This window comes from Hypomesus nipponensis, chromosome 9 (genome assembly GCF_054491055.1).
Source record: "Hypomesus nipponensis isolate SF chromosome 9, ASM5449105v1, whole genome shotgun sequence".
In the NCBI taxonomy this organism is placed as follows: domain Eukaryota; kingdom Metazoa; phylum Chordata; class Actinopteri; order Osmeriformes; family Osmeridae; genus Hypomesus; species Hypomesus nipponensis.
In genome coordinates, this window is record NC_140369.1 from 13,146,368 (window position 1) to 13,171,842 (window position 25,475).

A 25,475-nucleotide genomic window follows, 5' to 3' on the forward strand; every position below is an offset into this window, starting at 1 on the left:
TTGACATTTTCAATATTCTAGCTTTATTTAGTACTACGGTAGTATAAATGAGTTGAATCAGCAGACAGTGAGAGGCACCACCCTCTGTGAAAGGGACTAAACACATGTTCACATCAGAAGACATTTGTTAATGTTGTTACTGTGAAGGTCTACTCAACAGATGACTGAATAGGCTACAAAAACAACAATTGTGTATACAGAAAAAAGAAAACAACATTAATAACAAAATAATACAGAGATCAAAACATCTTTACGATATCGTTGTTTTGTATTTCTATTGTTGTATTATTATTATCTTTAAACAGATGCTTTGAAAGACATAAAAGGTCCTAGTTCAACCTGTATACAGTGCTATTTTTCATTCAGTGTATTTGCTAATGCAAAAAATACATTGGAATAACACATTGCAGATACAGTAAAATACTACAAATGCACACAGCTTGAGAGATAACACTACAATGTGAGCGGGGTGAAATGAGAATAACAGTGTACGTACAATACAGCATTAAAACACAACCACACAATCAATAGAGGCATGTGTTCAAAGTTCCCAACATAAAAAATATCAATTAAAAAGTGTTGCACTTATGTGTAATGACTGAAGTACAGAAGCAGAGGACCTGGGTAGTGTTGGATTTGAGATACAGTGCCCTTCAAACGCAAGACTTTAAAATGTAAGGGGGCAAACCTTCTACACATGGACACATTGTGAAAAAATAAATACAAGATGTGAGGCAATAATTGGTAACATAAGAAGGGAACAAGTATATTTAGACATGAGGCTAGATATGCCTGCATGAAACACATGCATTTGGATAGAAAATGATGAGAAGGACATGGGGTGGTTGATCTTACCATCAGACCCTTTACACACAAATATATGTATATGTTTATATATATATTTGTTTCATTGCATCAAGTTGTGACTACGTCTGATATAATAGTCAATATATCTTTGTATATATATATATATTTATATCCACATGTTCATCACATAATTCATTACATAACCTTCTGGCATTGAGTAGCAGTGTAAGAGATACAGATGGGAGACATAAGTTACGGGAGGAGAAGGAGGCGGACGTGGGCAGCATGGAGGGCTGCTTCCCGGTAATAAGTAGGTGGGCAGGTTTAGCAGGAGACCTCCATGGTCTGGGGGCCAACCTGGTTGTCCAGGGCCCCAGTGGTGTTGCCCTCCAGCAGGCTGTTGAAGTTGCGGCTGCGGCTGCTGTCCATGGAGGTGATGCTGGAGGAGGAGGTGGTACGGGAGCGGGCCAGGCGGCTCAGACCAGCTGACGGCACTAGGGCACAAGGCAGCAGCGTTAGCCTCTCTGTCATAGAGACGAGCGGAGGAAGGGATGCAGGGAGCACAGTGAGCACAGGAGTGCAGAGAGCACAATGCTTCATATGACCGTTTCTTTGGGCATACTACTATACATGTAAAACTAAAACCGACTATATTCACCATGCAAAGATACTTGTATGCAAAGCATGAAGAGGCTGCATCTCTCAACCAAAACAAACTAAATGGAAGAAGCATATACATAGAATATAGAAAACAAAACAAAACAAACCAACACTAGAATCTCATGCACCACCAACAAAGTAGAGCAGTCCGACCTAGAGATGCTCATGCTTATCAGGAAAGCCACCTGAACAAAAATGAATCTGTCAAAGTATGCAAATAGGTAGCATAACTTTAATGTAACAAGTCATTATTTCAAATACAATTTGTAAGCATCAGCTCCATGGATTTTTTTTATGCATACATTGACATTCATCTGGTGTGGGCAAGGATGACTTGTGGCTGGCGCAGCTAGTCTTAGCCTTGAAGCTGCTCAAGGACCTAATACCTGATTCGTTGCTCAGGTGACTGAGAAGTACGTAGGGAACTGTTAGCGTTGATGAACAGAGGAAGGGAAAGAAAGGAAGAGAAAGGAAAACATTGAAAGAGAGATTTTACAAGAGAGATTGAGTGAGGGGTCAAGAGGGCTTCAGGAGAGAGGTCCTCCTATCAGATAGAATGAAGAGCATGTCAAACCTGGCTGGCGCAACTGGCCCTGTACGTAGCATACATACTGTAGCATATATAACCACAGTGTAGAGAATCCCATCTCACATGTCAGAATGACTTCTCTCTCCTTTTAGGTTCTACCAGTTTTTGCAGAGGCTTTCTATTTCCAATATTCTGCAAGAAAGGAGCCTTTCATCTTCTAGTCCTACAATGACATTTGCCCTACCGGCACTCGATGCTGACCTTTAGTTCCACCATGGCTGTGCTGTACTACTGACACTACAGCACATGACACTACAGTACAGCACACAGAGGGCTGCACTCACCCTGAGGTGGGATTAGACAGATAGAGATCAAAGATACAAGTATTATATTGAGACAGAGCAAGCAAACCCACACTTATAAATGTTTATCAAACATTCAATCCAGTGTTGTGCACTGTGATCAATTTGGTAAATAAATATATTCCTTGTGGATGAATGAGCAGGTGATGACCCAGCAGCCTGTTTAAGTATGCACCCTGGAAGGTCTGGGGGGGGTTGCATCTTAAACAGTTGTGATACAAAAGAAAAAGCACACAAGGCAAAACAAGAGAATCTCTCCCACGCTGAAGTGAACAGGAAGTCAATTGCTGTTCAGCACATCCTTGGTGCTAGTCTGTCATGCTAGAATCACTAATTCCTCACCTACTGAGAATTGAGATTACCACACACTGAAAAGACCAGAGAGGAAATGCATTAGGGGTAAAATGTGCCTCTCCGTAACCGGGGTGACACAAACAGTCTTTTCACCTACTTTTGGGTCCTCTCCAAACCCATTAGCAGAATGTCTGGCTAGGGCTCATGGGAAACCGTAATGAAAACAACATCCATTTACTTTCCGTTTATCATTTCACTCACGTCAACAGGACGTACAGACCTTGACAACAAACACGTCAGTTCAAGAGGACATCATGAGGCAGTTTCAAATGTAGAGGAGTCACTGTTAACTGGCTAAAGTGACCGCAAAAATGTATTTCAAAGTTCAATTACAGCATGACTGTAATACATACAAACTGAATTATAGAAATAGGAGTATGCTTACTGTAGCCCATCCCCTGCACAAAGTACTTGAATGCCTCTGCCAGTTTTCCAGGCTGTGAAAGAGACATGAATTATGAAAGTAGGTAGTACCTAGTTATGAATGAAGTGAATAATTGAATAAGTCATCAAACAGATGGAGTGTCTTAGGAACACGAGTCTCACCTGAACAACCTGGGGCAAGCCTCCACAGTCAGCCATCTGGGACAGAAACACTCGTCAGTTCTACTTCACAAATATATACACACACCCATTTATATATAGATACATTCATTTATTACACATTTAATAAATATGGCCTCACCTTAAGCAGTGTGGTCTTAGTTGGATTTAACCTGGAATTACACTCCACCTAAAGCAAGGTTGTAGAGGAGGGTCAAGGGGGTCAAACTCTTCCCTTGTCTTCACGTATAATTATATATATGGCCATATGTAAACCAACCCCAGTCTGATCTAACTCACCACAGCCTCCACAGCAGGGGAGGTGTCTCCAACCACCAGCAAAGCAGGGCACCTGGACGGCAAACACAGAGTTGGAAAATGGCAGTGAGTGAACAAAACACCAAAACAACAGCTGGAAATAGTACAAACAATACCAACTTACAACAGTGTGTTGACTGTGTCCTCATTAAGACCAATGACTGGCCTCTCAATCTCCAGATCCCGACGTCTGTCAGACAAACCCCCCCCCCAAAAAAACACATTGTTTAGGAATGTGTCCAGCCATCAGAGAGCTTTAATGAAACCCACTGAGCGCCCATGGAAGCATACCCATTGTAGGTAGCACAGAACAGGCCCAGGTTGTCCTGGTTGATGTCCTGGGCAATATGGAGGCGATAGGTTTGGACCAGCTCCTGGTTATCTGTCAACTCCTCCTGAGAACACACACACATGCACACCATGAGGATGAGAGCTCTCTTCGGATGTTAACTAGACTTTGGAGGTAAGGCCAACATGCTGTGGCATGAAGGGGGACTCACAGTGCTGAAATGATGAGCCATCACTATGTCCACCAGGTTACTGGTCCACCCAGACAGCTAAAGGGGAAAGATCAGGAGAAGGTCCATGACTATCTCCAGTCACACGGCCTTTACATTGGAGACCCCAATGGGCTCAAGTCACAATCCAACACCACCTCCTGACATTTCTCCATCCATTGTGCTGTTAGTGGAGAAGCCTGAGAAGGGTAGGAAGGCCTGGTATAGGGGATGCAAACTGACCTTGGAGGCTGCCCAATCTATCCAGCCCTCGGCACAGGGGTCCACGTCGATCAGCACCAGGCCCTCTACCAGGCTGGGGTTATTCAGCTGCAGGGGACAGGAGGGGGCAGGTCAGTCTCACACCAGGTATAGTGGGTACCCAATCTCAAAACCATAACCAGGTATAGTGGGTACCCAATCTCAAAACCATAACCAGGTGCGGCACAAAATCTATGAGCCAGAAAGCAGGCGGGTTCAGATATAGAATGTCTCGAAAAAGAGTGCTGGATTTAGAAGTGCATTGACAGACTATGTCTGTTTAGGGACCTCTCTTTGTCCAGATATCTATAACATCATGCTAATCCAGGGCAGCAACAGCTGGTACCATCCTTCCTAGCCGTCACATTTTGTTCCCCAGGAGCACATACGCCAAATGAAAGCATGTGACAATCACAATATTTCTCATTAAATCAGAATGAGAGCAGAGCCCCTGAGGAACATCCAACACTGTGATGCCTAATCCTCCATAAACGCATCCACCTTCCCCCTCCACCGTCCTCCTCTTCCTCATTAATCTTTCAGTGTTCTCTGTCCTTCCCTTCTCATTCTGTGTACTTGATTGTAGAGCTATCCTGTCTTATAAAGATATCCTGTCTTGTACAGCTATACTGTCTTGTACAGCTATATTGTATTGTACAGCTATACTGTCTTGTACAGCTATATTGTATTGTACAGCTATACTGTCTTGTACAAACATGTCTTGTCCAACTCTAATGTATTGCACAGCTATAATGCTTGTCTTATTTTAGCTCTGCAGCCAAGACAGAAAAACAGTGATGAAGAACACGAGAGAAAGAAAGCGAGATGGGGCCGGCCACAAGGTCATTTACCATCCTATGAAGGGCACGGTTCAAATGAAAGACTCATGAATTGCTGCTTGTGTAAAGATGTGAAGCATTACTATTCAGTCTGACAGATACTGTATAAAAGCATCGCCAGACCTAGCCTGGTGACTGTGGTATTAACAGACCAGACAGAGACACACAGGCGGACAGAGAAACAGACAGAGAACGAGAGGAAATGAATATTAGATCAGAGAGCAGGACTTACAGCAAACCTTGAGAGGATGTAGGCACCTGCTCCAACTCCAATCCCGATCACACTATTAACCCTGCAGGGAGCAGATGTACACATCAGCCTCCCCAACACAACTGTACACCACTGCTACTGTTGTACACATGCTAGTCACCATGTCCATCGCTTACTTTAGCTGGGTCATGACTGAGGGCAGCATCTCAGCTAGTTCATCCATGGTTGGGTACTGGTACCTGGAGACACAAAGACAGACAACCTACAGCATGAGACTAGAGTCAAACAGGGTTGTTTAGAAGTGCCTATTTACAAGCAGGCAGGCAGACGTGCACACACACACACACACATAAACACACACACATAAACACACACCCAGTAGGAAACGGGGGCGCAGCCTCCTGCTGGCCAGGGGCGTCCACATGAACAACAGCAAAGTGCTGGGTGATCTCCAGCATGTCCTCATAGTTAAACAGCGTGTTGAAGCACGACTTATCTGTAAGGAAGAAGAACAGAGACGAACATGTAAGACGATACTGTATGTACCAAATGGCACAAATTAATAGCATTAATTGTTCATTTACTCACGGTTGAGGCCAATGTCATGGTAAGTGAGGATGATTGGCCGGTTGCCCTTGGGCACACCCCTCATGGTCACATGGAGGACGCCATAGGGAGTTTCAATGTCATGCTCCTGCAGCCAATAAGAAACAGCAACAGTGAGGTCAGAGACCTGACTGAGTATCGATGATTTGAGGGCATTTGAAGCTTGAGTCATTTTCCATGAAGGCCTCCCAGATGTCTGGAGGATCCAGACATGCCTTTCAGACCTCAGAGGCCTTCAGCCCTCAGAGGCCTTCAGACCTCAGACAGGCCTTCAGCCCTCAGAGAGGCCTTCAGCCCTCAGAGAGGCCTTCAGCCCTCAGAGAGGCCTTCAGCCCTCAGAGGCCTTCAGCCCTCAGACAGGCCTTCAGCCCTCAGAGAGGCCTTCAGCCCTCAGAGAGGCCTTCAGCCCTCAGAGAGGCCTCCAGCCCTCAGAGGTCTTCAGCCCTCAGAGAGGCCTTCAGCCCTCAGAGGTCTTCAGCCCTCAGAGGCCTTCAGCCCTCAGACAGGCCTTTAGCCCTCAGAGGCCTTCAGCCCTCAGAGGCCTTCAGCCCTCAGAGAGGCCTTCAGCCCTCAGAGAGGCCTCAGCCCTCAGACAGGCCTTCAGCCCTCAGAGAGGCCTTCAGCCCTCCCCTCTGGGACTACAGACACCTGGCAGGGACAGGGACCAGCATCCAGCTGACAATTGAGCACCACACAGCTCATCACACACGGGGAAGAGACCATAAAATGTCAGACAAATCCAAAATCCAATTACAATCTCGTATGTGTGTTTGCGTGTGTGTGCGCGTACGTTGGATAATTAAGTGTGTATAAAATCTTGGAAGTAAGGTCCAATTTCCTGCCTAGATGAAACACACAGCTGACGATTGTGTCGAGAGACACTCTTTTCTTCAGAGGTCTCAAGTATACAAGACTCTCTGAGGTATGACTGCGCAAAAATCTCAGAGTCATCGCTTCTGAAAGCTACGCCCACAGGGGTGACCAGCATTTTAATTCAAAAATCTCAAAGGACCGTCTCTCCTCTCCGTGTTTGTCGCTGTGAACCCAAGAACCTCTTCTACCGAATCACAAACTCACTTCCCCTAAAATGGATGCCATCTATCCACATCCTTGTTTTAACAGTACCTAGTAGGTCAGTGCCTATAAAGATTATTCAGCAATAAATGCATCAATAAATGTTGAGCTTGTCATTTCATAAGAAGAAAATATTTTAAACAGGAGGTGATGCAAGACACAAAGGAAATGACAAAGTCATCCTTTGGCTTGTATCCAAACTTTCTTATGGCTCCTCCTACTGCTACATCTCAAGACTCGTGACAGCAGTATCTGCTTACGTCAAACAGACACACACACATTCCACAGCGCAAGGTCGCCATGACTCGGAACTGCGAATGGGACGGTGTGGGAGACACAGTGTGTGTATGTGTGTGTGTGTGTGTATCCAAGGGAGTGGTAAGTCTCAGGTCTCGAGGCACTCAGGTCATCGATAACAGAGAGGCAGAGCTTCAGTGAGGGAGACGCTCAGGTTCTGAGCCAGGAAGGGCTGGGCACACAACACTGTGCAAAGCACCATTTTCATTTCACAGCTGAGGTTGAATTAGACTGACTGATATAGGACTATTCCCTTTGGAGAAGTGAAGGTTGAACGGCCTTCTGAAGGTCACAGATTGGCTGTCTTGGCCTTCATTCTCTAGCATGAATGGTGAAAAAGCATATGACTGAAACAAAAATACAACCATCATCCCAACAACAAGAATTGAGTCTTAGACTGTTTGAATGTCAACTAGTGACAAGGCTTACTTACACAATAAACTGTTATTATTTAAAGAGATTATCTTACCTAGCCAAAGCTATTATATGGTTAGACAATTATTCTAGAATATTCAGGAAAGACGGTGTCAAGGACACTAAGTCGGTGAAGAAATGTTGCTTTAGAGAACACATACAATCCCATGCACACACACAGACACAAGTGAAAATCTGAGCCAGGAAATGAATACTTTGGGGGGGACAGATGAATTAAGAGGAATGTGGTTCAAGATATCGGACAGGTTAGTGCCACAAACAAACAAACAGATGGGTGTGATGATGCATCACCTCAAATTGGAACAGGACAGCACAAACCCTGCATCCCGCAATCCACCTCCTGCTACTCCCTCTGGCCACTATTGATCTTAGTCATCCTCTCACTATATTTCCCTTCATCTATGCCTCAACACACAGACACGCGCGCGCACACACACACACACACACACACACACACACACACACACACACACACACACACACACAACTCAGCCTTTGAGGCAAACAGACCTGGGGCGGGGCTCCTTGCATTGAGAGGGAGGGGGAGGGGGGTACTGCAATGGCTGCAATCCTTTTACCCTTTACCACAGTCTAACTATGGTGCCTTTTGGAGTAGAATACTGAGTAGAATACGGTGGATTTGATACAGTAGGTAGAGGTCGGACACTTACTGAAGCATAAATAGAGCCCAGCACAGCAGAGAAACCTTCGAAAGCTGAAACAGTGTTACAGGGCGAATAAAATGAGGGAGGGAAGGAGAGGCGGAAACAGAGAGGAGAGAATGCAGTGGGGAGGGGAAAAGACGACAGATGGGTTTAGGTAGACTTGGACATAAGGAAAAGCCAAGTAGACAATCAGAGCAGTATGTCATCATGCCTCACCGCAACCTTTCATCCCTGTCCTGTCCATCACCCTATCCTGCTCCCTCTCTCCTCCCCCACCCCAAGAGTGACAGCATCCATCACCTCGCACACACATCCAAACTGACAAACGTACACACACACACACACACACAATACACACATAATGTGATATAGTGAGTGTATTCTGAGTTTTCCAGCGGTCACAAGGCAAAACAACAGGAGGGTTCTCGTTGGGTGTGATGCACATTGCTCAGGTGGTACGTTGTTGCTATGTGGTCGAAAGATGACTTGCCCCTGAGTGTTGCAGTTCATACTGATCCAGACTCAGGGACATGGAGGAGGGGAACAAGGCCAGCCAAATGCTCACATGATTACTGATACAAATGGAAATAAAGACAATCACTCTGGTAAACACAAACGCCCAGGCAGACAAACAGCATACATGTACAAGTCATTCGGATTCTCCCCTACTCACAGCCCTGTACACAAATGCATTTTTCATGACATCCCCTTAAAATGCACCACTGCACCATTCTGCATGGACCGCACACATGGATGCATGGGCAGGCAGATGAAAACAAGAAATCCTGCAGACAAACGCTCGCCCACACCAACGCCTGTACACAGAAATGGCTCTGTCTGTCTGTGTGTGTGCGAGCCCCTTGCCAGGGGGGTCCAACAGTCACACACAGACACAGACAGATTCTCTACAAGCAGCCCTAAGAAACATTACCCAGCACGGAGGGAGCAAGGTGTGTCAGTCAGATCCACTCACCACTCCATTCCCAGAGCATGCAATCTGGTCCAGATCCAGAATGGCTGACATGTTTCCCACGCAGGAGAAAAGAGCGAGTGCCACTGGGAGCTGTCAAGATCTCCACAAGGACGGGTAGGGAGAAAGGGAGGGTAGTAGCGCAAGGGAGAGACACAGAGAGAGAGAGAGGGGGGGGATAAAGAGAGACGCACAGAGGGGACTAGCTAAAGAGCAAGGATAGAGCACCCAGAGGTAAAGGAAATGAGAGAGACAGACAGAACTCCAGATGAATAGAAGAGGGGTGGATACTTTAGAATGAGAGTGGGGGAGATGGATAAGATACAAATACAGGGAGAGTCAGAGAGAGAGAGAGAGAGAGAGAGATAGAGAGAGAGAAGAGGAGATAGAGTGTGAGAGGGGTGGGAGGCAGAAAGGGGGAGAGTGAGACTGCAGTTTGCGCTTGGTAAGCACAGTGCGTTAGTGTTTTCAGGGGCTACGTTCCGCTCATTCTAATTGGATTGCAGAGGGTCAGGTGGGCAGAAGAAGGCGGGTTTAGAGGAGAGGGGTGGGGGAGGAATGGAGGGACAGAGGGATGGAGGAGGGGTGTCTGCCTGGAAGCAGCCAGCAGCCCAGGAGACGGGCAGTGCTGCAACGTCACACACAGACAGAGGAAGTGGTGCTGGAGCACAGAACACGCAAGGGAAGCTGACTTTGACTATTGACCCCTGTCTGCATTCAGCATCACCCATACAGACAACACCAATCACAAAAGAAGTAGCAGGACCTGACATAACATGCCAACACTAAAGGATCAGCCTACTGGTTTAAGAGGTGAATATATCATCAAGCTGATGTTTGAAAAGGAAAGCAGCCGCGCTTTCCTGTCGTTGATAGCGACGACAGGTTCATCATCTTAGTAATAGCCGTTAGTTTATTACAAACAAGGCGATGCACACATTTACAATAGGTGGTAGATATGGCAGGAATCCACAGCCCCTGCTCCTCACTGTTTAACAGCAGCCGAATGTATTGTAGGCATATAAGAGCTATTCGAATAAGATTAATCAGCTGACCCTCGTCAACCCTGCGTTTGACACAACCCCCACCACCAGAGAAAAGAGAGAGAACATGCTCTCTACAATACAACATGAAGAAACGATAAAGTAGACATGCATGTTAGTTATGGGGAATTAACCGGAAATGTGTGTAGCATGCTTATCCGTCTCTAAGCCTCTCTCCCTCTCTATCTCACCTGATCCTGATAGCCTATTTTTCACATAACCTGCAGTCACAGTTAGTCCTCTCAGAGTAGCTTGCCCAAACAGCAAGATAGGTGGAGGCGGAGGGGAACTGCTTGACGACTCAGTGTTGAGTTTGACGTATACTCGTTTAGGATTGCCAGTGCCATTACTACCAGAGGCCTATAGGGGGTGCCCCATACACATGGTTCATTCTGAGGTGTGGTGTACACACTGACAGATGCGGTGCATATATTTTTGGAAATCCTATACATAGTTATACACTTTATGACAAATAGGCTACTTTAACAACAAGGGCTGACAGCCAAGCTGGCTTACAATTTACAAAAATGTAAATGTAAATGTAATGTAACCTCCAGTGTGCCACCCCAAAGTACAGTCATGATGGTAAGTGACGGTTTGAATGTCTAGAACACATGCAAGCTGGCAGGTCTACCTATGAGTCACAAGTCACACTATGAGTCAGGGGAAACGGAAGGAGCCGTACACCCATAGATGAGAAAAGTAGACAATGTATGTACGCCTAAACACACCACCCAAAGGCAAGCTGATCGTTTCTGAACAAATGATCAGGTAAACAGCGCCCTCTCCTGGACTCGATTAAACAGTGGAGGACAACGATGACTTGCAGTACTATACTGTAGACTGGAGGCAGCCATTGTTCCATGAGGAGAACAGAGAGGGGATTCTTACTACACCTAGTTTAAGTTAGGTTGGTCAAACATCCCTATTTTAACAAATAACCTCTAAACAAAAGTGGACAATGCATTGTGATAAAATGAGCTCTACCACAGACTGCAGTTTTAAAGATGGGAGCTTCCACATTCTATATTCATAGCAGAGGCAGCTGTTGTGCTGACCCTGCCTGGCTGGATTATTTTGGTGGAGATGGTGCAAATGTATCCTCTGGTAGGGAGGGAGTATCTCTGTGGCACCGAGGCGGAGGCACCACCCCCAGACCCTGTCTCCTCCTGGCCAATCACACACAGCAGCATGGTTATGACATCATCATAGCAGCACTGGAATTACTGGTGCAATGGTAGAATGACTGGCTTTACACTGCAAAAAGACACATTCGGGAAACAGACCCATTCCAGAGAGTGGGTTTGTATGAGGGTATGTATGTTTGGTCAATTTCTTTGACTCCACCAACCTCCAAACACGTGTAGGCTCTGTGTGAGGGGGTGTCATGGGGGATGGGTGCCAGACAGGACCACATGGAGGAGAGCATGAACCAGCCGTGCTCTACTGAGCATGCTTACTCTCCTACCTGCAGGAGCTATTTTTAGCCCATGATGTGATGCAGGGAGCATGAAGACTGCAAGAGCCTGGCAGAGCCACAGACATGAACCCTTCACTGGGAGAGTCACAGACATGAAGCCTTCACTGGGAGAGTCACAGACATGAACCTTTCACTGGGAGAGTCACAGACATGAACCCTTCACTGGGAGAGCCACAGACATGAACCTTTCACTGGGAGAGTCACAGACATGAAGCCTTCACTGGGAGAGCCACAGACATGAACCCTTCACTGGGAGATTCACAGACATGAAGCCTTCACTGGGAGAGTCACAGACATGAAGCCTTCACTGGGAGAACCACAGACATGAACCTTTCACTGGGAGAGTCACAGACATGAACTTTTCACTGGGAGAGTCACAGACATGAACCCTTCACTGGGAGAGTCACAGACTTGAAACCTTCACTGGGAGAGTCACAGACATGAACCCTTCACTGGGAGAGTCACAGACATGAACCTTTCACTGGGAGAAGAAGCCTCAGAAGTACCATCGCTACCATTACGTGGAAACGGAAAGACCCGAATACACGATGAAGCTAAATCAACATTGATTCAATAACCACATGAAACCAAACTCAGGTTTTGTTCTAAGCCGTCTCTGTGTTTGTGTTTGCTTTTGTGTGTGTGTGGTTTTGTCATGAGTGTGTGTGTGTGGTGTTGTTATGAGTGTGTGTGGTGTTGTTATGAGTGTGTGTGGTGTTGTTATGAGTGTGTGTGGTGTTGTTATGAGTGTGTGTGGTGTTATGAGTGTGTGTGGTGTTGTTGTGAGTGTGTGTGGTGTTCTGAGTGTGTGTGGTGTTGTTGTGAGTGTGTGTGGTGTTCTGAGTGTGTGTGTTGTTATGAGTGTGTGTGGTGTTGTTGTGAGTGTGTGTGAGTGGCCTGAATGGCTCTTACTGACTCTGGCCCCATTAGTACAATCAAGCTCAAGCAGAGATCGGGGGAGTAGTTGTAGGATTACCATCTTTGGCAAGATGGTCAAACATTTGCTATGATTGGCAATAATACTATTGTTCTCAATAATACACGTTCACATACACACAGACAAACAAACAAGGGCAATCTCACCATTATTTGACAAGTCTTGAGGGGTTTACTTGACAATATAAGTGGTAGATGCATCCTCATGTTCTTTACACTTGACATGGGCACAAACTGGGTCAAGAGTGAACACCTCATGAGGGAGAAACTCCTTTCAGATCTAGGGCACGGTCTGAGCAGCAAATGTTCATACCTCCCACCCTTCCCTGCGTCATGCCATTTCCAGGAACAGAAAAACAACAACAGTGTTTCAACTGAGGACACTCACCTGGCAGTCAAAGTCCTGGAAGTTGCGTGAGTTCTGAAAATGAGAAAGGAGCAGAGTTGTTGTGAAGCGTTCCATGTAAGACACAGATACAAAACGTCTCAATGGTATATCAGAAACCTGAGGAGTGCTGTTCAGCTGAACAGTCATTCCAAGGGAGAGGCCTACACCTATCTCTAACGCTCCTCCCATGTCCTCGCTGTCCCCGAGTCTCTCCTCTGCTCTGTCCTGCTGGCAGCTGTGTCATGTCTCTTAATGAGGTGGCCACTAGGTGGAGTGAGAGGTCAGCCAGAGACTCATTCAGTCTGATGAGATCATGTTATTTCCCCCCTGGCCTCATGACACTTAGTCTAAAAGCCTCTGCTTGAGTCAACATACTTACTCTAACCCAAAACTTTGCCTAACTGTCTGAGATATTTGCCTGAGGTCACCTGGAGCATTTACCTGGAGCACCCGACTGAGCTAACAGGGGTCATGTTCTACAGACAGGCTGACTTCATGCTCACTAACCCAGCCAAAGAAAGACTGTGTCATGGTTTCGTCAAGCTGGCTCCTTGCTGCAGTGGAGATAGTCCTTGAGGAATGGTGGGAAGAGAGCTTTGATCTGAGTTTTTTTGGGGGGTTGCTGCTCTTCCACTGGCATCTTTAAAGCTGCCAGAAAAGAGATGAGTTTCTGCCAGCTTTCCCTTTGATCTCTCCCTCCTTCCCTCTTGCATTCAAACTCCCAGCCTTCCTCTCTCGTCCCCTCTCTCTCCTTCTTCTCCTATTGACTCCAACCCCTCTCTTTTTTCCTCCTCTACTGTGAACCAGATGATATAAATAATGCACTTTGATGAACAGAGCGCTCTGTATGTACACAAACGAGTGCTGTGCACAGCTGTTGGGATACGTATGGACCTCCTTAGCATGTATCCCCCCCCTCATCAGCTAGTCCCCCCCTCATCAGCTAGTCACCCCCTCATCAGCTAGTCCCCCCCTCATCAGCTAGTCCCCCCTCATAAGCTAGTCCCCCCCTCATCAGCTAGTCCCCCCCTCATCAGCTAGTCCCCCCTCATCAGCTAGTCCCCCCCTCATCAGCTAGTCCCCCCCTTCATCAGCTAGTCCCCCCCCTCATCAGCTAGTCCCCCCCTCATCAGCTAGTCCCCCCTCATCAGCTAGTCAACTCCTCATCAGCTAGTCCCCCCTCATCAGCTAGTCCCCCCCTTCATCAGCTAGTCCCCCCCCTCATCAGCTAGTCCCCCCCCCTCATCAGCTAGTCCCCCCCTCATCAGCTAGTCCCCCCCCTCATCAGCTAGTCCCCCCCTCATCAGCTAGTCCCCCCCTCATCAGCTAGTCCCCCCCCTCATCAGCTAGTCCCCCCCCTCATCAGCTAGTCCCCCCCTCATCATCCAGTCCCCTCTCATCAGCTAGTCCCCCCTTCATCAGCTAGTCCCCCCCCCTCATCAGCTAGTCCCCCCCTCATCAGCTAGTCCCCCCCCTCATCAGCTAGTCCCCCCTTCATCAGCTAGTCCCCCCTTCATCAGCTAGTCCCCCCTTCATCAGATAGTCCCCCCCTCATCAGATAGTCCCCCCTTCATCAGATAGTCCCCCCCTCATCAGATAGTCCCCCCTCATCAGCTAGTCCCCCCCTCATCAGCTCACCTTACTGGTCAGCAGGGGCTTGATCTCAGTCAGCTGGACGTCCTGTAGCTCTTCCATCTTTCTGTCTAGTCACTCTAAGAAGAAAGGACAGGACAGTACAGATAAGCACCAAATGACACATACACCCACAAACTGGGATTGACAGTGTTGTATCGTTGTGTGAGTCAGGGCTGTGTCACAGCATAAAGTGCACTCATAAACGTGTTTGTTCATATCAATACAAGCACTCACGCACAGAACATCGCAGATTATTGAGAGACCACAGGGTCCCACAGGGTCGATAGTGTTTAGATTCATGTCATCCGCATGTGTCCAGTTATCCTGGGAGCGGTTAGCAACAGCACATCATACCGATTGATCTATTAGTATGGGATGAAGGAAGCGTCTGCTTGGGGTGCCATGGCCCTGCCCCTGTCCCCCCTGTCCCCCCCCCCAGGGACCCCCCTGCTCTCCCACACCCAGCTGTGGAACACACATGTGATGAAGCAGCAGGAGGAAGGTGGGGGTTGAAGGGCGTTCGACCTATCAACTCCATGGGAGAGGTCACACCTCTCCTCCATACTTATGAGCAGGAGAGACAAACAAACACACGACAAGGTAGAAAAGAACACTACAGCATGCCTCATTTATTTTTCCCCTTAGGCCTCTAGTTATCCCAGCAAATGATTTCAGAGAGACGTCTGTGTTTATTCCCCCTATCCCACCCCCACCCCCCCTCTCATGGCTTCCACCTCAGCCCTCATTCAAGGTGAGAACTAGGGGCAGTGTTGGGTTACCTGGTGCACCAGGAGACAAGCTCTGGTTACACTGAAAAGCATATGGATCCTAAACTGAGACAGACGTTCTCTGATTACTGAAGGTCGGAGCAAACAACCAGTTGGCAAGTCAATCGGCTATTATACTAACTACAGTGCCACTGACTGTGAGAGATACATGCTAATAATTAACTCAAATCAAGCTGAAGTACCATTGGACAGAACGGAAGCCAATAGCAGTCTGATCTGGGGCTGATGCATTCACTTCCTGTGTCAGAGTCCGCCTCTCCAATGACCTTGGGCTTCAGTATCAGATCACCTTCAGGGTTGGTTAGTGAAGTGTCTGTAACTCAACCAACCAGAGCAGCTATGCTCGGTGACATCATCCCAGTTTGAGTCAGCAGGAAGACCTTTAGGCACTCTTCATGGACCTGCTGCTAATGAATGGCAACATGCAGGCTGGGGGATGGAACACTCCTGCTGGTGACAAGATCTAACTGCTTCCTGGAAAAGACTAGAAGTTCCACTCAAAATCCATAGGAGTGACGTACTTAGACTTACAAAACTGTAACGTCCTCCGAGAGGCTATTTGTTTTATAGCACAGAATAGACACACATTGCAAACCCATCAATGTAACAAAACAACACAACAAAAACAATCATATAAGATCATCTACTGTAGCCCTCATAATATCATCACAGTCCAGGCAGACATTTAAGGTGCCTGTCAATAACTGGGTGCCAACAATTCAGAACAGTTGGCCTTTGAGTGACAACAATACCAGTACAAGAAAAATAAATTGAAAAAATCTAAAACATCAAAAGTCGGAAGTAATTACCCGGAACTGAGAGAAAATATGGAGTGGAATCCTGCTGACAAATCCGGCTCAGAAGAACTAAATAATATTTAGACAAGCTGTGAGGAGAAAAGAAAAACAAATATTCTGCATGCTTGAGCAGATTAAGCGTATTGGCCGGATCAATCCAACACTTCCTCAGGCTGTCACAGAAATTGGGACGGAGGCAAAGGCCAACTGTAATCGTAGCCTGCTAATCGGCTAATAGAGTGCCCACGGAGTGGGGTCAGGCTAGACTTACCCAAATTATAGACTGACAGGTTAATTGCAGACCTCCCCCCTACAGGGGTTACCTGGGAAACAACCCCCTGGTTGCTCCTTCAATGTCAGAGAGAGACAGACACCCCCAGAGGCTTGTTCCTCTATGTGGCCCCTTGCTGTGGGTCCAGCCACCTGTAATAACAGCAGCCTCCCACTAGACTGGCCTGTCTCTTCTCTGCACTACACAATTCTATTCTACTGTACAGTGTGTGCAGCTGTTGCCATAGAGACAAATCTGGTGATGTTTATTCTGAGCTATGAGCCCCTTGGGACAGACAAGAAACATGAAGACAAGGGGAAATCATCGCGGCTGGGATAAAAGTAGATTCTGGCCGTTCTGGAGGGAGATAGAGATTGAGAAAGGTTATGGAAAGCGTCTGTTTTTAGCAGTGATTACACCCCTATGTGGTGCAAAACAGTGTGCTACATCTACAGCAGTCTGATTCAGTGGGTCAAGCTGAAGTGTTGAGAGCTGCGCGGGCAGGAGTCAAACACAGCCGACTCTGACGGCAGCAGCATGAACGTTGTTACTAATGATATCTCCTGGCAGATATGACTGAATATGAATAATTAAGAAACACTCATTGGGGCAGACATGTATTTATAGCTTGCTAGAGCTAAATGCACATTTCAAACACACCAACACAAATATGATGCACATGCACGCACATGGCCTCTGAGCTGTTGTCTGGGTCAATTTCTGCCTCAGCATGGTGTGCCCAGGGCCGCCCCTCCTCAATGTTGAACATATTACCACACTGGGCTCAGAGAAAAACACGTCTGGAAGTCAAGTCGGAGGAAAACCACAGGAGCTCTCTCTGACGCAGCAAGGGAAAGGTCAGTCCTTCCCACTAGTGGCTTGATCTCTTCGTTGAGACCAAGACACGGGACAGATGAAACAAGGAGGATTAAACTTTTAGGTGAAAATCCTGATCCTGATTCTGAATTGCACTGCCTTGCTGGGTTGATATTAATATTACACGGGTCTTTAAAAAAGAAGACCCCACTCCCTGTGACCCACAGCCTGGGCTGGGCTGGGCTGGCTATAGGGATGGTAGAGTTGTTAGCTTAAGCTTAGTGCTGACACACACACAAACAGCAAACAAAAGGGAGTCTTGTAGCCACCTTGTCAGCAGCTGGTGTTATATGATTGATGAAGAGGCCCTTCCATTCCTGCCTCAGCCCCCATCGACCCATTGTGTCTCCATCTATCCATCCATCTCACGTCGGTGGGCCGAGCACCTCCGCCTGGGAGAGGCTCCATGATGGATCACAGCTTACTGGCCACCATGCTGACCCTCAGTTAAACTGCCTCAAACTCAGATATGAGTCTCACTGGTAACCCTGGATTAACCTAACTAAGCATCCTTTTGGTGATCCTGTCCTAAAAGATTTTATGAGTGAATACTTGGCAGCTATTTGACAGATAGTCCCAAATAAATAACTGTGTTATGTTTCTCTCTGTTTTTAGTTCAGTCCACAATACTTTTAAAAAGTACAGTCCCAATTACTGAACAGAGGGACGTCTGTGTCTGAGAGTTTTGGGGGGGTTCGCAGTCAGTCACGCATCAAAAACACAACAGAAATGGGACAAGCCAAATTCCAGAGATGCTACCTCCATGCCAACCATTCAGCAGAGCTCCCCTGCCCTGCCCGCTCCTCTCCAAGTGCCGGCCGTTGTCGTGGTTACCATGAAAAGAAAAGGATATCCCTTGTTTCAGGACGGTAACTGATGCCACTTTACCCCTAGCCTTCCTTGTAACCAGGGACATCTCACTTGAAACTCGTTCCCTCCAAACACACATTTATAGAGCTTAATCTGACTATAATCCACTCCAGAGTATAATTATGTGTTAAGGGACTATGACAGGGCTCAGTTCCAGATTATTCCGAACACTCTAACCAAGGCCGTTTGGTAAGAGAATTAGAAGAGGAAAATCTCTTCATTTTTTCATTTCCTTTCTGTCAAGGCATTAGTGTGACAACAGGAAGTGTAAGCCGTATGTTCTGGTCCAAGCCATTGCTCTGATGTTTGATCTAATGAGACAATGGGCTGAAAATAGAACATTGGGAACAAGACTGGATCTAGTCTGGAAATCTTTCTCTGTCTCAGTACTAGAAGATCCACCACAACACTAGTTACATCCTCTGACCAGAGCCATCCCCTGACCAGAGCCATGCTCTGACCAGAGCCATGCTCTGACCAGAGCCATCCCCTGACCAGAGCCATGCTCTGACCAGAGCCATGCTCTGACCAGAGCCATCCCCTGACCAGAGCCATGCTCTGACCAGAGCCATCCTCTGGGATGTTGAGAGTCCCTGGTCCTGCTTCTGCTTTCTTACAGCTCACTCCTTGACCAGGCCCCAGTCTTCACTAGATCTGTTCTCACCCAGACAAATTCCTTTAAAAAAAGGCTGTTTTGGATTGCATGGGTCTTCAGCACATGCATTCAAAGGCCGAGATAGAAGACCATACATTCATTCAATTGTCAAGTGAATGGTGTAACGATTTAATGTCACTGAGAGCACTATCTGTCAGTAATTTAGAAATCCCTCAGTGTTTACCATTCTAATAAAATAAGAAATAAAACATGCAGACTCCACTGCATGAATATTTCCAAATACAGACCATTGAATACTGTGTTATGGAGGGTTCCTGTGTGAGTGCTACTATGTAGAGAAGGGGTGGAGGGACATGACCTTGTGGCGTGTTTCTCTTACCCAATTTAATCTCTCTCTCTCTCTCTCTCTCTCTCTCTCTCTATCATGAGCATCTGTCACATGTTTTGTCTGTGGGAGAGTTTGGGGATTACGTCATATTTGGTTTTGGTCTACACTGCCAGTGTGTTTGTGTGCATGTCTGTTTGTGCATTTGTGTGCATCTGTGTGTGTGTGTCGGTATTACAGTAGAGGCTTGGTTCATTAGCAGAGTTTTTCACTGGCACAAAGCAGACACTGCACTAACCTTTCTGCCAAGAGGGAGCCCCCCCCCCTCTCCTCTCCCCAGACTGGGGACAACCCAGTGACAGAAACAAAGTCGCAAAGAGTCACAGACACATGCAAAATAAGGCTTAGGACAGTGTCACAAATAAAGGGTCCACAGATGGGCATAGCACAAACGTGCCCACATGAACAACCGCAAAGGGCCTTATTTTGATCCTCAGATGGCTTTTAAAGAATTGCTTTATCTGCTAATGGTCTTATGAGATTAAAAAAAGCATCTTCCCATATTGATTCAGGACCGCATATCTGTTGGCATCATCAGTAATATAAAAGCCTGTCTCCAAGACATCAGCCACTTGGCTTTACAGAGTGTCTTATGGCCCAAATTATTTTTTGTCAGACTTTCAGGGGATAGCTAGAAGCTGGATTTACAACACTAATACAGGGAAAACCCGCAGACTATTGTTCTCTCAAGTAGTGTTGTGTCCATCCAACTACAAACTCTATTAATATTAAATCAACCAAGGTTAAAGTACTAATCATTCATTTTTTATTAACCGTAAGGTAGGTCCACGGAGGGCAGAACATATGTGAGGCAGTTTTTCCCATGTTCATCCCACAAAAACCTACATACTCAGCCTTTCCAGCTCAGCAAGCTCTATTTTGGTCTTCATTTATAAGTCATGGAGCGGTCCAAGCACTAAGCTGCGTATCAATTTGAAGAGTGTCTTTCGGGTGATGTGATTTGATTCTTAGAAGCGCCTGTCTGCCTCTGTCGATCACCATGACATTCATAAAGACAGGATGAGCGGATTTCCTCAAAACTGTTGGTCTGCATCATGTCATTGGCCCGAATCAAAGGCTGAAATAAAAGATCTCTCATATCGGCCTCATAAAGCCACAGAGACACGGAGGAAAATATACCACTACTAAGCGAATGTCAACAAATGGACAACACCCAATAAATGTGCTGCAATCTATAACCTGGGCTCGAGAGAGGTGTGGACCCGGCTCCTCTCCTCCTGCTACAACTGCTATAAATAAGGTGGAATGGGCAGCCTGTCAGGCCTGCTCTCAGTGCTGCTAATAGAGTAGCAGCCTGTGCGCTCCCTGGCTATGCTAGCTGCCTCAGACTGGCGGCCTGTAGGGGATTCCTAACCTGGCTCACTCATGCAGGTAAGAGCAGAGCGGGGGAGCACAATGCTGGGGGAGACAAGGAGAGAGACAGAAGGAACAAGTTGACGTCAAGGAGCAGCAGGTTGGAGGGTGGGTCTGCTTCGGATGAGAGCCTTACAGGAGTCAGAGAAGTGCTGGGCCAGCAGGACACAAGGCCTGTAATGGATAAGAGGATACAAGGCCACTAGTGCTGGAGAGACAACAGGGTGGTGACAGGGGGCAGCTATCTCACCTCCAGATAGATAACAACACATTTCACATCTCTCCTTGCTCTCTCAGATATTCTATAGATAGAGACATGCCAGGTTCTTCAATTAAATACCCTCCCACCTAAATGAAAAAAGAACTGACCGAAGTGAGTGAGTAGTCCATGAACGTGTCGCAAATAGCAGTCCTCCAGGGAAACCTGGAGAAAATAGCCATACTTCCGTATGTACAGAGGTTAGTTCTGTGAGCTGCCTGTTGCACACACAGAGACGAGCTTCTTTGGATAGAGCCATCACACTGCTAGGCTGGCTGTCACACTGACTGATCGCTGACAAGTCAATCTCCGGGAGTGAGGAGGATCCTCCAAGCCAGCACAGCATAGCACAGGCACCTTCTGTTCTGGTCTCCAAGGAGGTTGGCTGTGTCCTTGGCAACCACAGGGAGCCATCACACCCCAAACCCCACCCCCTCCGTGGAGCGCCAACGCTGACGCCATGACGACCAAATGACCTTTTACCGTCATTTACATAAGGCCTCTCACTCTCATCATCCCAGCCGAGCCCAGCAGTGAGGGCGCTTTATAAGCAGCTGAAGCAGGCAGGAAAGAATGAGGGAAATCCTGAGATGGTCCCAGTCCCAGACAGGGTCATGTACGATACAAACGTACAGAGATAGGAGCAGCTGCTTAGTCTGGTCACAAGCTTCCCCCTTACAGAGATAGACACACATTTAGGGTCACAACACCTGAATCCCACACAATGTCCCTGAGCTTCCTTTACACAGTGTGACAGTTTGGAGTCTGATGCTGGCTTGCCAAGCTGCTCGTCACTAGGAAGGGCCGAGTGACTGTATGTCACCTTATTGTGTACAGATAAAAAAAATCTTACCGTTGTTAAACTTTCATTGTTAAACGTTTCTGAGTACTGGTATATGGGGTATGGTCAATGATTAATCAAGCCTGGAGACAAAAGATTATTTGAATAGTTGACACAACTATCATAGACATAATTACATTGAACCAACCATTTTGAAGTAGCGTACCTATAGTCATTGATTTATCATGCCACAGTTAAAATCTTTTTTTGTAAAATCTGGAAAAGGAATGATACAGATCTAGATAGATGGTGCTTCCAACTTCTCACCTTGTGCACAAGAATTTGTGAAAATATACCTGGCATGTATACGTTAATTAGATGGCTAAACTTGGTTCCAGACCTGTCTCTGATCTTTTTGGATTCACTGTTGATGTATCTGACATTGACTTGAGACAGACAACAGTGACTTCCCTTCATCTTCAGATGTATTGTTTGTTTTTTTACCGGGGGAGGATCCTCAGCCCCCTGGTGCAGTGGGTTTTCCATTTGCACAGCTGCAATTAAAACTGGCAAGGACTTTCATTTTCCTTGGTGTCTCTAAGCCCATTAAAACAAGTCATGGATACCATTTTTACAGTGTGTGAGATCCTCTATCCTTGGACTGTGGTGCCTAAGGAGTGAGGGAAGCTGTTGGGAACACGTGATGTACGCTGTGCATGTACTGCAGGTATTGTGCGTGTGCATATGTGAAGGCCTGTGCATGAATGTATGTATTAATTGTATGTATCACATATGCACTTTGTTATTTGTATGTTAACAGCAGATAACATAAGTGTCCAAGACACATTTCCTTTAGGACAACTAAGTTTATCTTATCTTGTAGCCAGACCATGGGTATGGATCTGTGGTGGGTGGATCAAAACAGCAAAGACAAAACATATCCTGCACAACTCTTCCTTACAACAAGGCGAAGAGGACAAGGAACCTGCCTGGGTTGAACATGTGAGTGAAATGACTGATTAATGGTGATGAACATTACTCACTTTGTTTATTCTCTGTATCAAAGTGGAGCCGCAGTGGTGAATATTTATTGTCGATCGATGCACATGTGCACGTGTAGTAGTGTGTGGGCATGTGTGTATATGTGTGCGTGTCAGTAGTGAAGGACAGCTGAGGGCATCTAAAGGTCCATCCACCTTGGACTGTGTCCATCCCTGTGGATCAACAAGCTTGCTACCTGTGCTCACTCTCTCACCACCTGCTGCTGTCATGCTGACACTGATAAAGAAATGAAACGGAATAGCTCTCTCTCCCAGGTGTGTTATCACACTGCCTGCGGTGACTGACAAGCAATCGTCTCACACAACAATTACAGGACTGTCCACACTGACGTGACACAAGGCTCAAGAGATGAGCAGAGACACGCTAACTAAATAAGGAGTGTAATATCAAGATTATTACAACATTATTACAAGGTTGGAGTGGTCTCAGCCTGACTTGTGATCCATATATAGACTATAGGAAGTTGGGGCTCGGACAGCAGCTCTCCGTTTGACAAGTTCACTTAACAGATCTTGTACACAGTCTGTCCTGTAACCTTATAAGTCTTGAATTGTACCGCTCTAAACAGCTCCATTTCAACAGCACAGCACAATGTGAGGAATAGCAGGAGAATACGTGGCACACTACCACAACAGAAGGACCTAGAACCAAGATGTTATACTGCTTAAGGCCCCTGGAATCAGTCATCAATATGTGACCAGGAGTGGTTAAAGTAGCTTCGTGGACCAGTGGACTAACTTTTGTACAAAACATTCACACACTTTGTAGAATGCTCCTATCTCAGTGCAATGAATCTCAGCTCTAGGTTTTGCCTTGTAGGCAGCAATGACAGACAGTGATGCTGAGGTAATACAGTGAACAGGCGGCTAACTAGAAGGCTGACTGGCAGCTTCAGCAGAGCTTAATTAAACCATGCATCTCCCCTTTGTGTTGTATTCCTTGGCAAGAGATTTTGTGTGCTAATAGGCTACTGTGAATGTGTTATAAGACTTACTTAAATTGGTTGATCTGATATTTGTTTTGGTCTAAATACAGGTGCCTTAAAATCAAGGACATGGTGGAGTTTCCCAACAATGCACCCTCTCAAGTTGGAATGGACAAGCCAACAAACTTGTAGAAACTCCTTTTAATTATGCTTGAGAGTATTAGACATTTTCAAAATAGATTTGTTACAAGGAGTTTGCTCTTTTATTTAGCTATAAACCCATAACAGGCAAAGTCTTATCTGCTGGATATTTGTAAAATATAGGTTCAAACTAAATAGAAGCTTTGTGGAGAACAACAACAACTGGAAGCAATGGCACGGTTTGTTGTGTAAACTTTAACCGCCATTGCTTATTTTGAGGTCATTCTTGGGATCATATAACCTGAAAATCCTGCCTACACCTCAGGACACATGACCTTCGAATAAACAGGTGATAATTGGCAATGTCATCTAATCTAACCTAATCCCTTCAAGCCACTAGTTGCCAGCATCATGGCACCATGGGCCTGGCAAATCGTGCCTGCTAAATCCTGATAGATAATTGTGTGTCACAAATCGTTACTGTACGAATCAAAAGATAATTCCCACGTAGTCTAACAGTATGCATTTAGTCTCAAGTTCTATGGATACTGCACTTGGATTGTATGGATGTGGTTTCTAAACGGTATCAAGCAGACATGTGTAGATGCCTAATAATAAACAGTTTTCAAAATCTTCTACAGGTATGAAATGAACAGGCTACTCTTGACACAAGCTTCGCTCGATCTCGACCGAAATACTCCGTCCGCAGGAGGCCTGGGGTCACTCATATCGTTGAGTACCCTACAGTAGCCTAGGCGTACGCTAGCAAACATTGTTTCTTTACTTTATAATCATTAGATGATGTATTCAAAAATAACGCCAAATTGTCACAACGGGTAACTGTAAATAATAAACCGTACTGTTTTAACTGAGTCCGTCGATACAGTTACAAAGTGTTCAATGCAGTTCCTGCCTGCGCCACTTAAAATATACTTTATATTGAAACATCGCCTGCTTATTTTAACTGATTCGAATGGTCGAAGCCTGCAATTGTGGCCGCTCTGTTTCTACGTACCTGTAAAATGCCTGTAGAAAAAGGGTCCATAATTACAACAGAGAACTGGAACACAAGATGAATTGGTATTGCGAACTGCGACTCTCCCACCATTGAGAACATCTGTATTAGATACATTGTAATATTTCACTGTACAATGGATGTTCACACTTACCACTCGGAAAAAAGCAGTACCCAGTCAATTCCCCCAAAATATATTGGAATATAGAATACGCTAACTAGGTGGAATGATAATGGTGTATCGCACGTTCTCAGCGCGTTTCCTCATCCAACGAATGTCACTCTTCTGGGCGGAACTAGCCTACACATTGCGTCCTAGACATTACGGAGGACAAGCAGCGCAGCCAATACGAATAGGGTGTACAAATCCACCTGAACGCCCCCAAGAGGTTACAAAAAAAGATG

The 25,475-nt window shown here is 46.2% G+C and overlaps 1 protein-coding gene across 3 annotated transcripts; it reads right to left on the bottom strand.

Moving 5' to 3' along the window:
- On the bottom strand, nt 1-25,373 carry ndrg3a (ndrg family member 3a). Of its 3 annotated transcripts, XM_084705058.1 has the most exons (17): nt 25,225-25,373; nt 14,914-14,987; nt 13,276-13,308; nt 5,970-6,075; nt 5,757-5,877; nt 5,558-5,620; nt 5,403-5,463; nt 4,314-4,400; nt 4,074-4,130; nt 3,865-3,968; nt 3,698-3,763; nt 3,556-3,607; nt 3,398-3,445; nt 3,259-3,294; nt 3,098-3,149; nt 1,854-1,892; nt 1-1,301 (listed from the first exon to the last, which is right to left on the bottom strand). In XM_084705058.1, exons 2-17 carry the CDS (start codon nt 14,968-14,970, stop codon nt 1,132-1,134), a joined length of 1,152 nt encoding a protein of 383 aa, XP_084561184.1. In that variant the 5' UTR covers nt 14,971-14,987; nt 25,225-25,373; the 3' UTR covers nt 1-1,131. The 3 variants fall into 3 exon arrangements, with proteins under 3 accessions (XP_084561184.1, XP_084561185.1, XP_084561186.1); XM_084705059.1 differs by lacking the exon at nt 1,854-1,892; XM_084705060.1 differs by lacking the exons at nt 13,276-13,308; nt 14,914-14,987; nt 25,225-25,373 and adding an exon at nt 9,432-9,804.
- Nucleotides 25,374-25,475: the final 102 nt, after the last annotated feature.

Coding starts and splice junctions, on each gene's coding strand:
- ndrg3a (XM_084705058.1), bottom strand. CDS start 14,970: ATGGAAGAGCTACAGGACGTCCAGCTGACTGAGATCAAGCCCCTGCTG. Junction 13,309..14,913: donor AGCCCCTGCTGACCAGTAAG/GTGAGCTGATGA, acceptor TCTCATTTTCAG/AACTCACGCAACTTCCAGGA. Junction 1,302..1,853: donor TCACCTGAGCAACGAATCAG/GTATTAGGTCCT, acceptor CTTGTGCCCTAG/TGCCGTCAGCTGGTCTGAGC.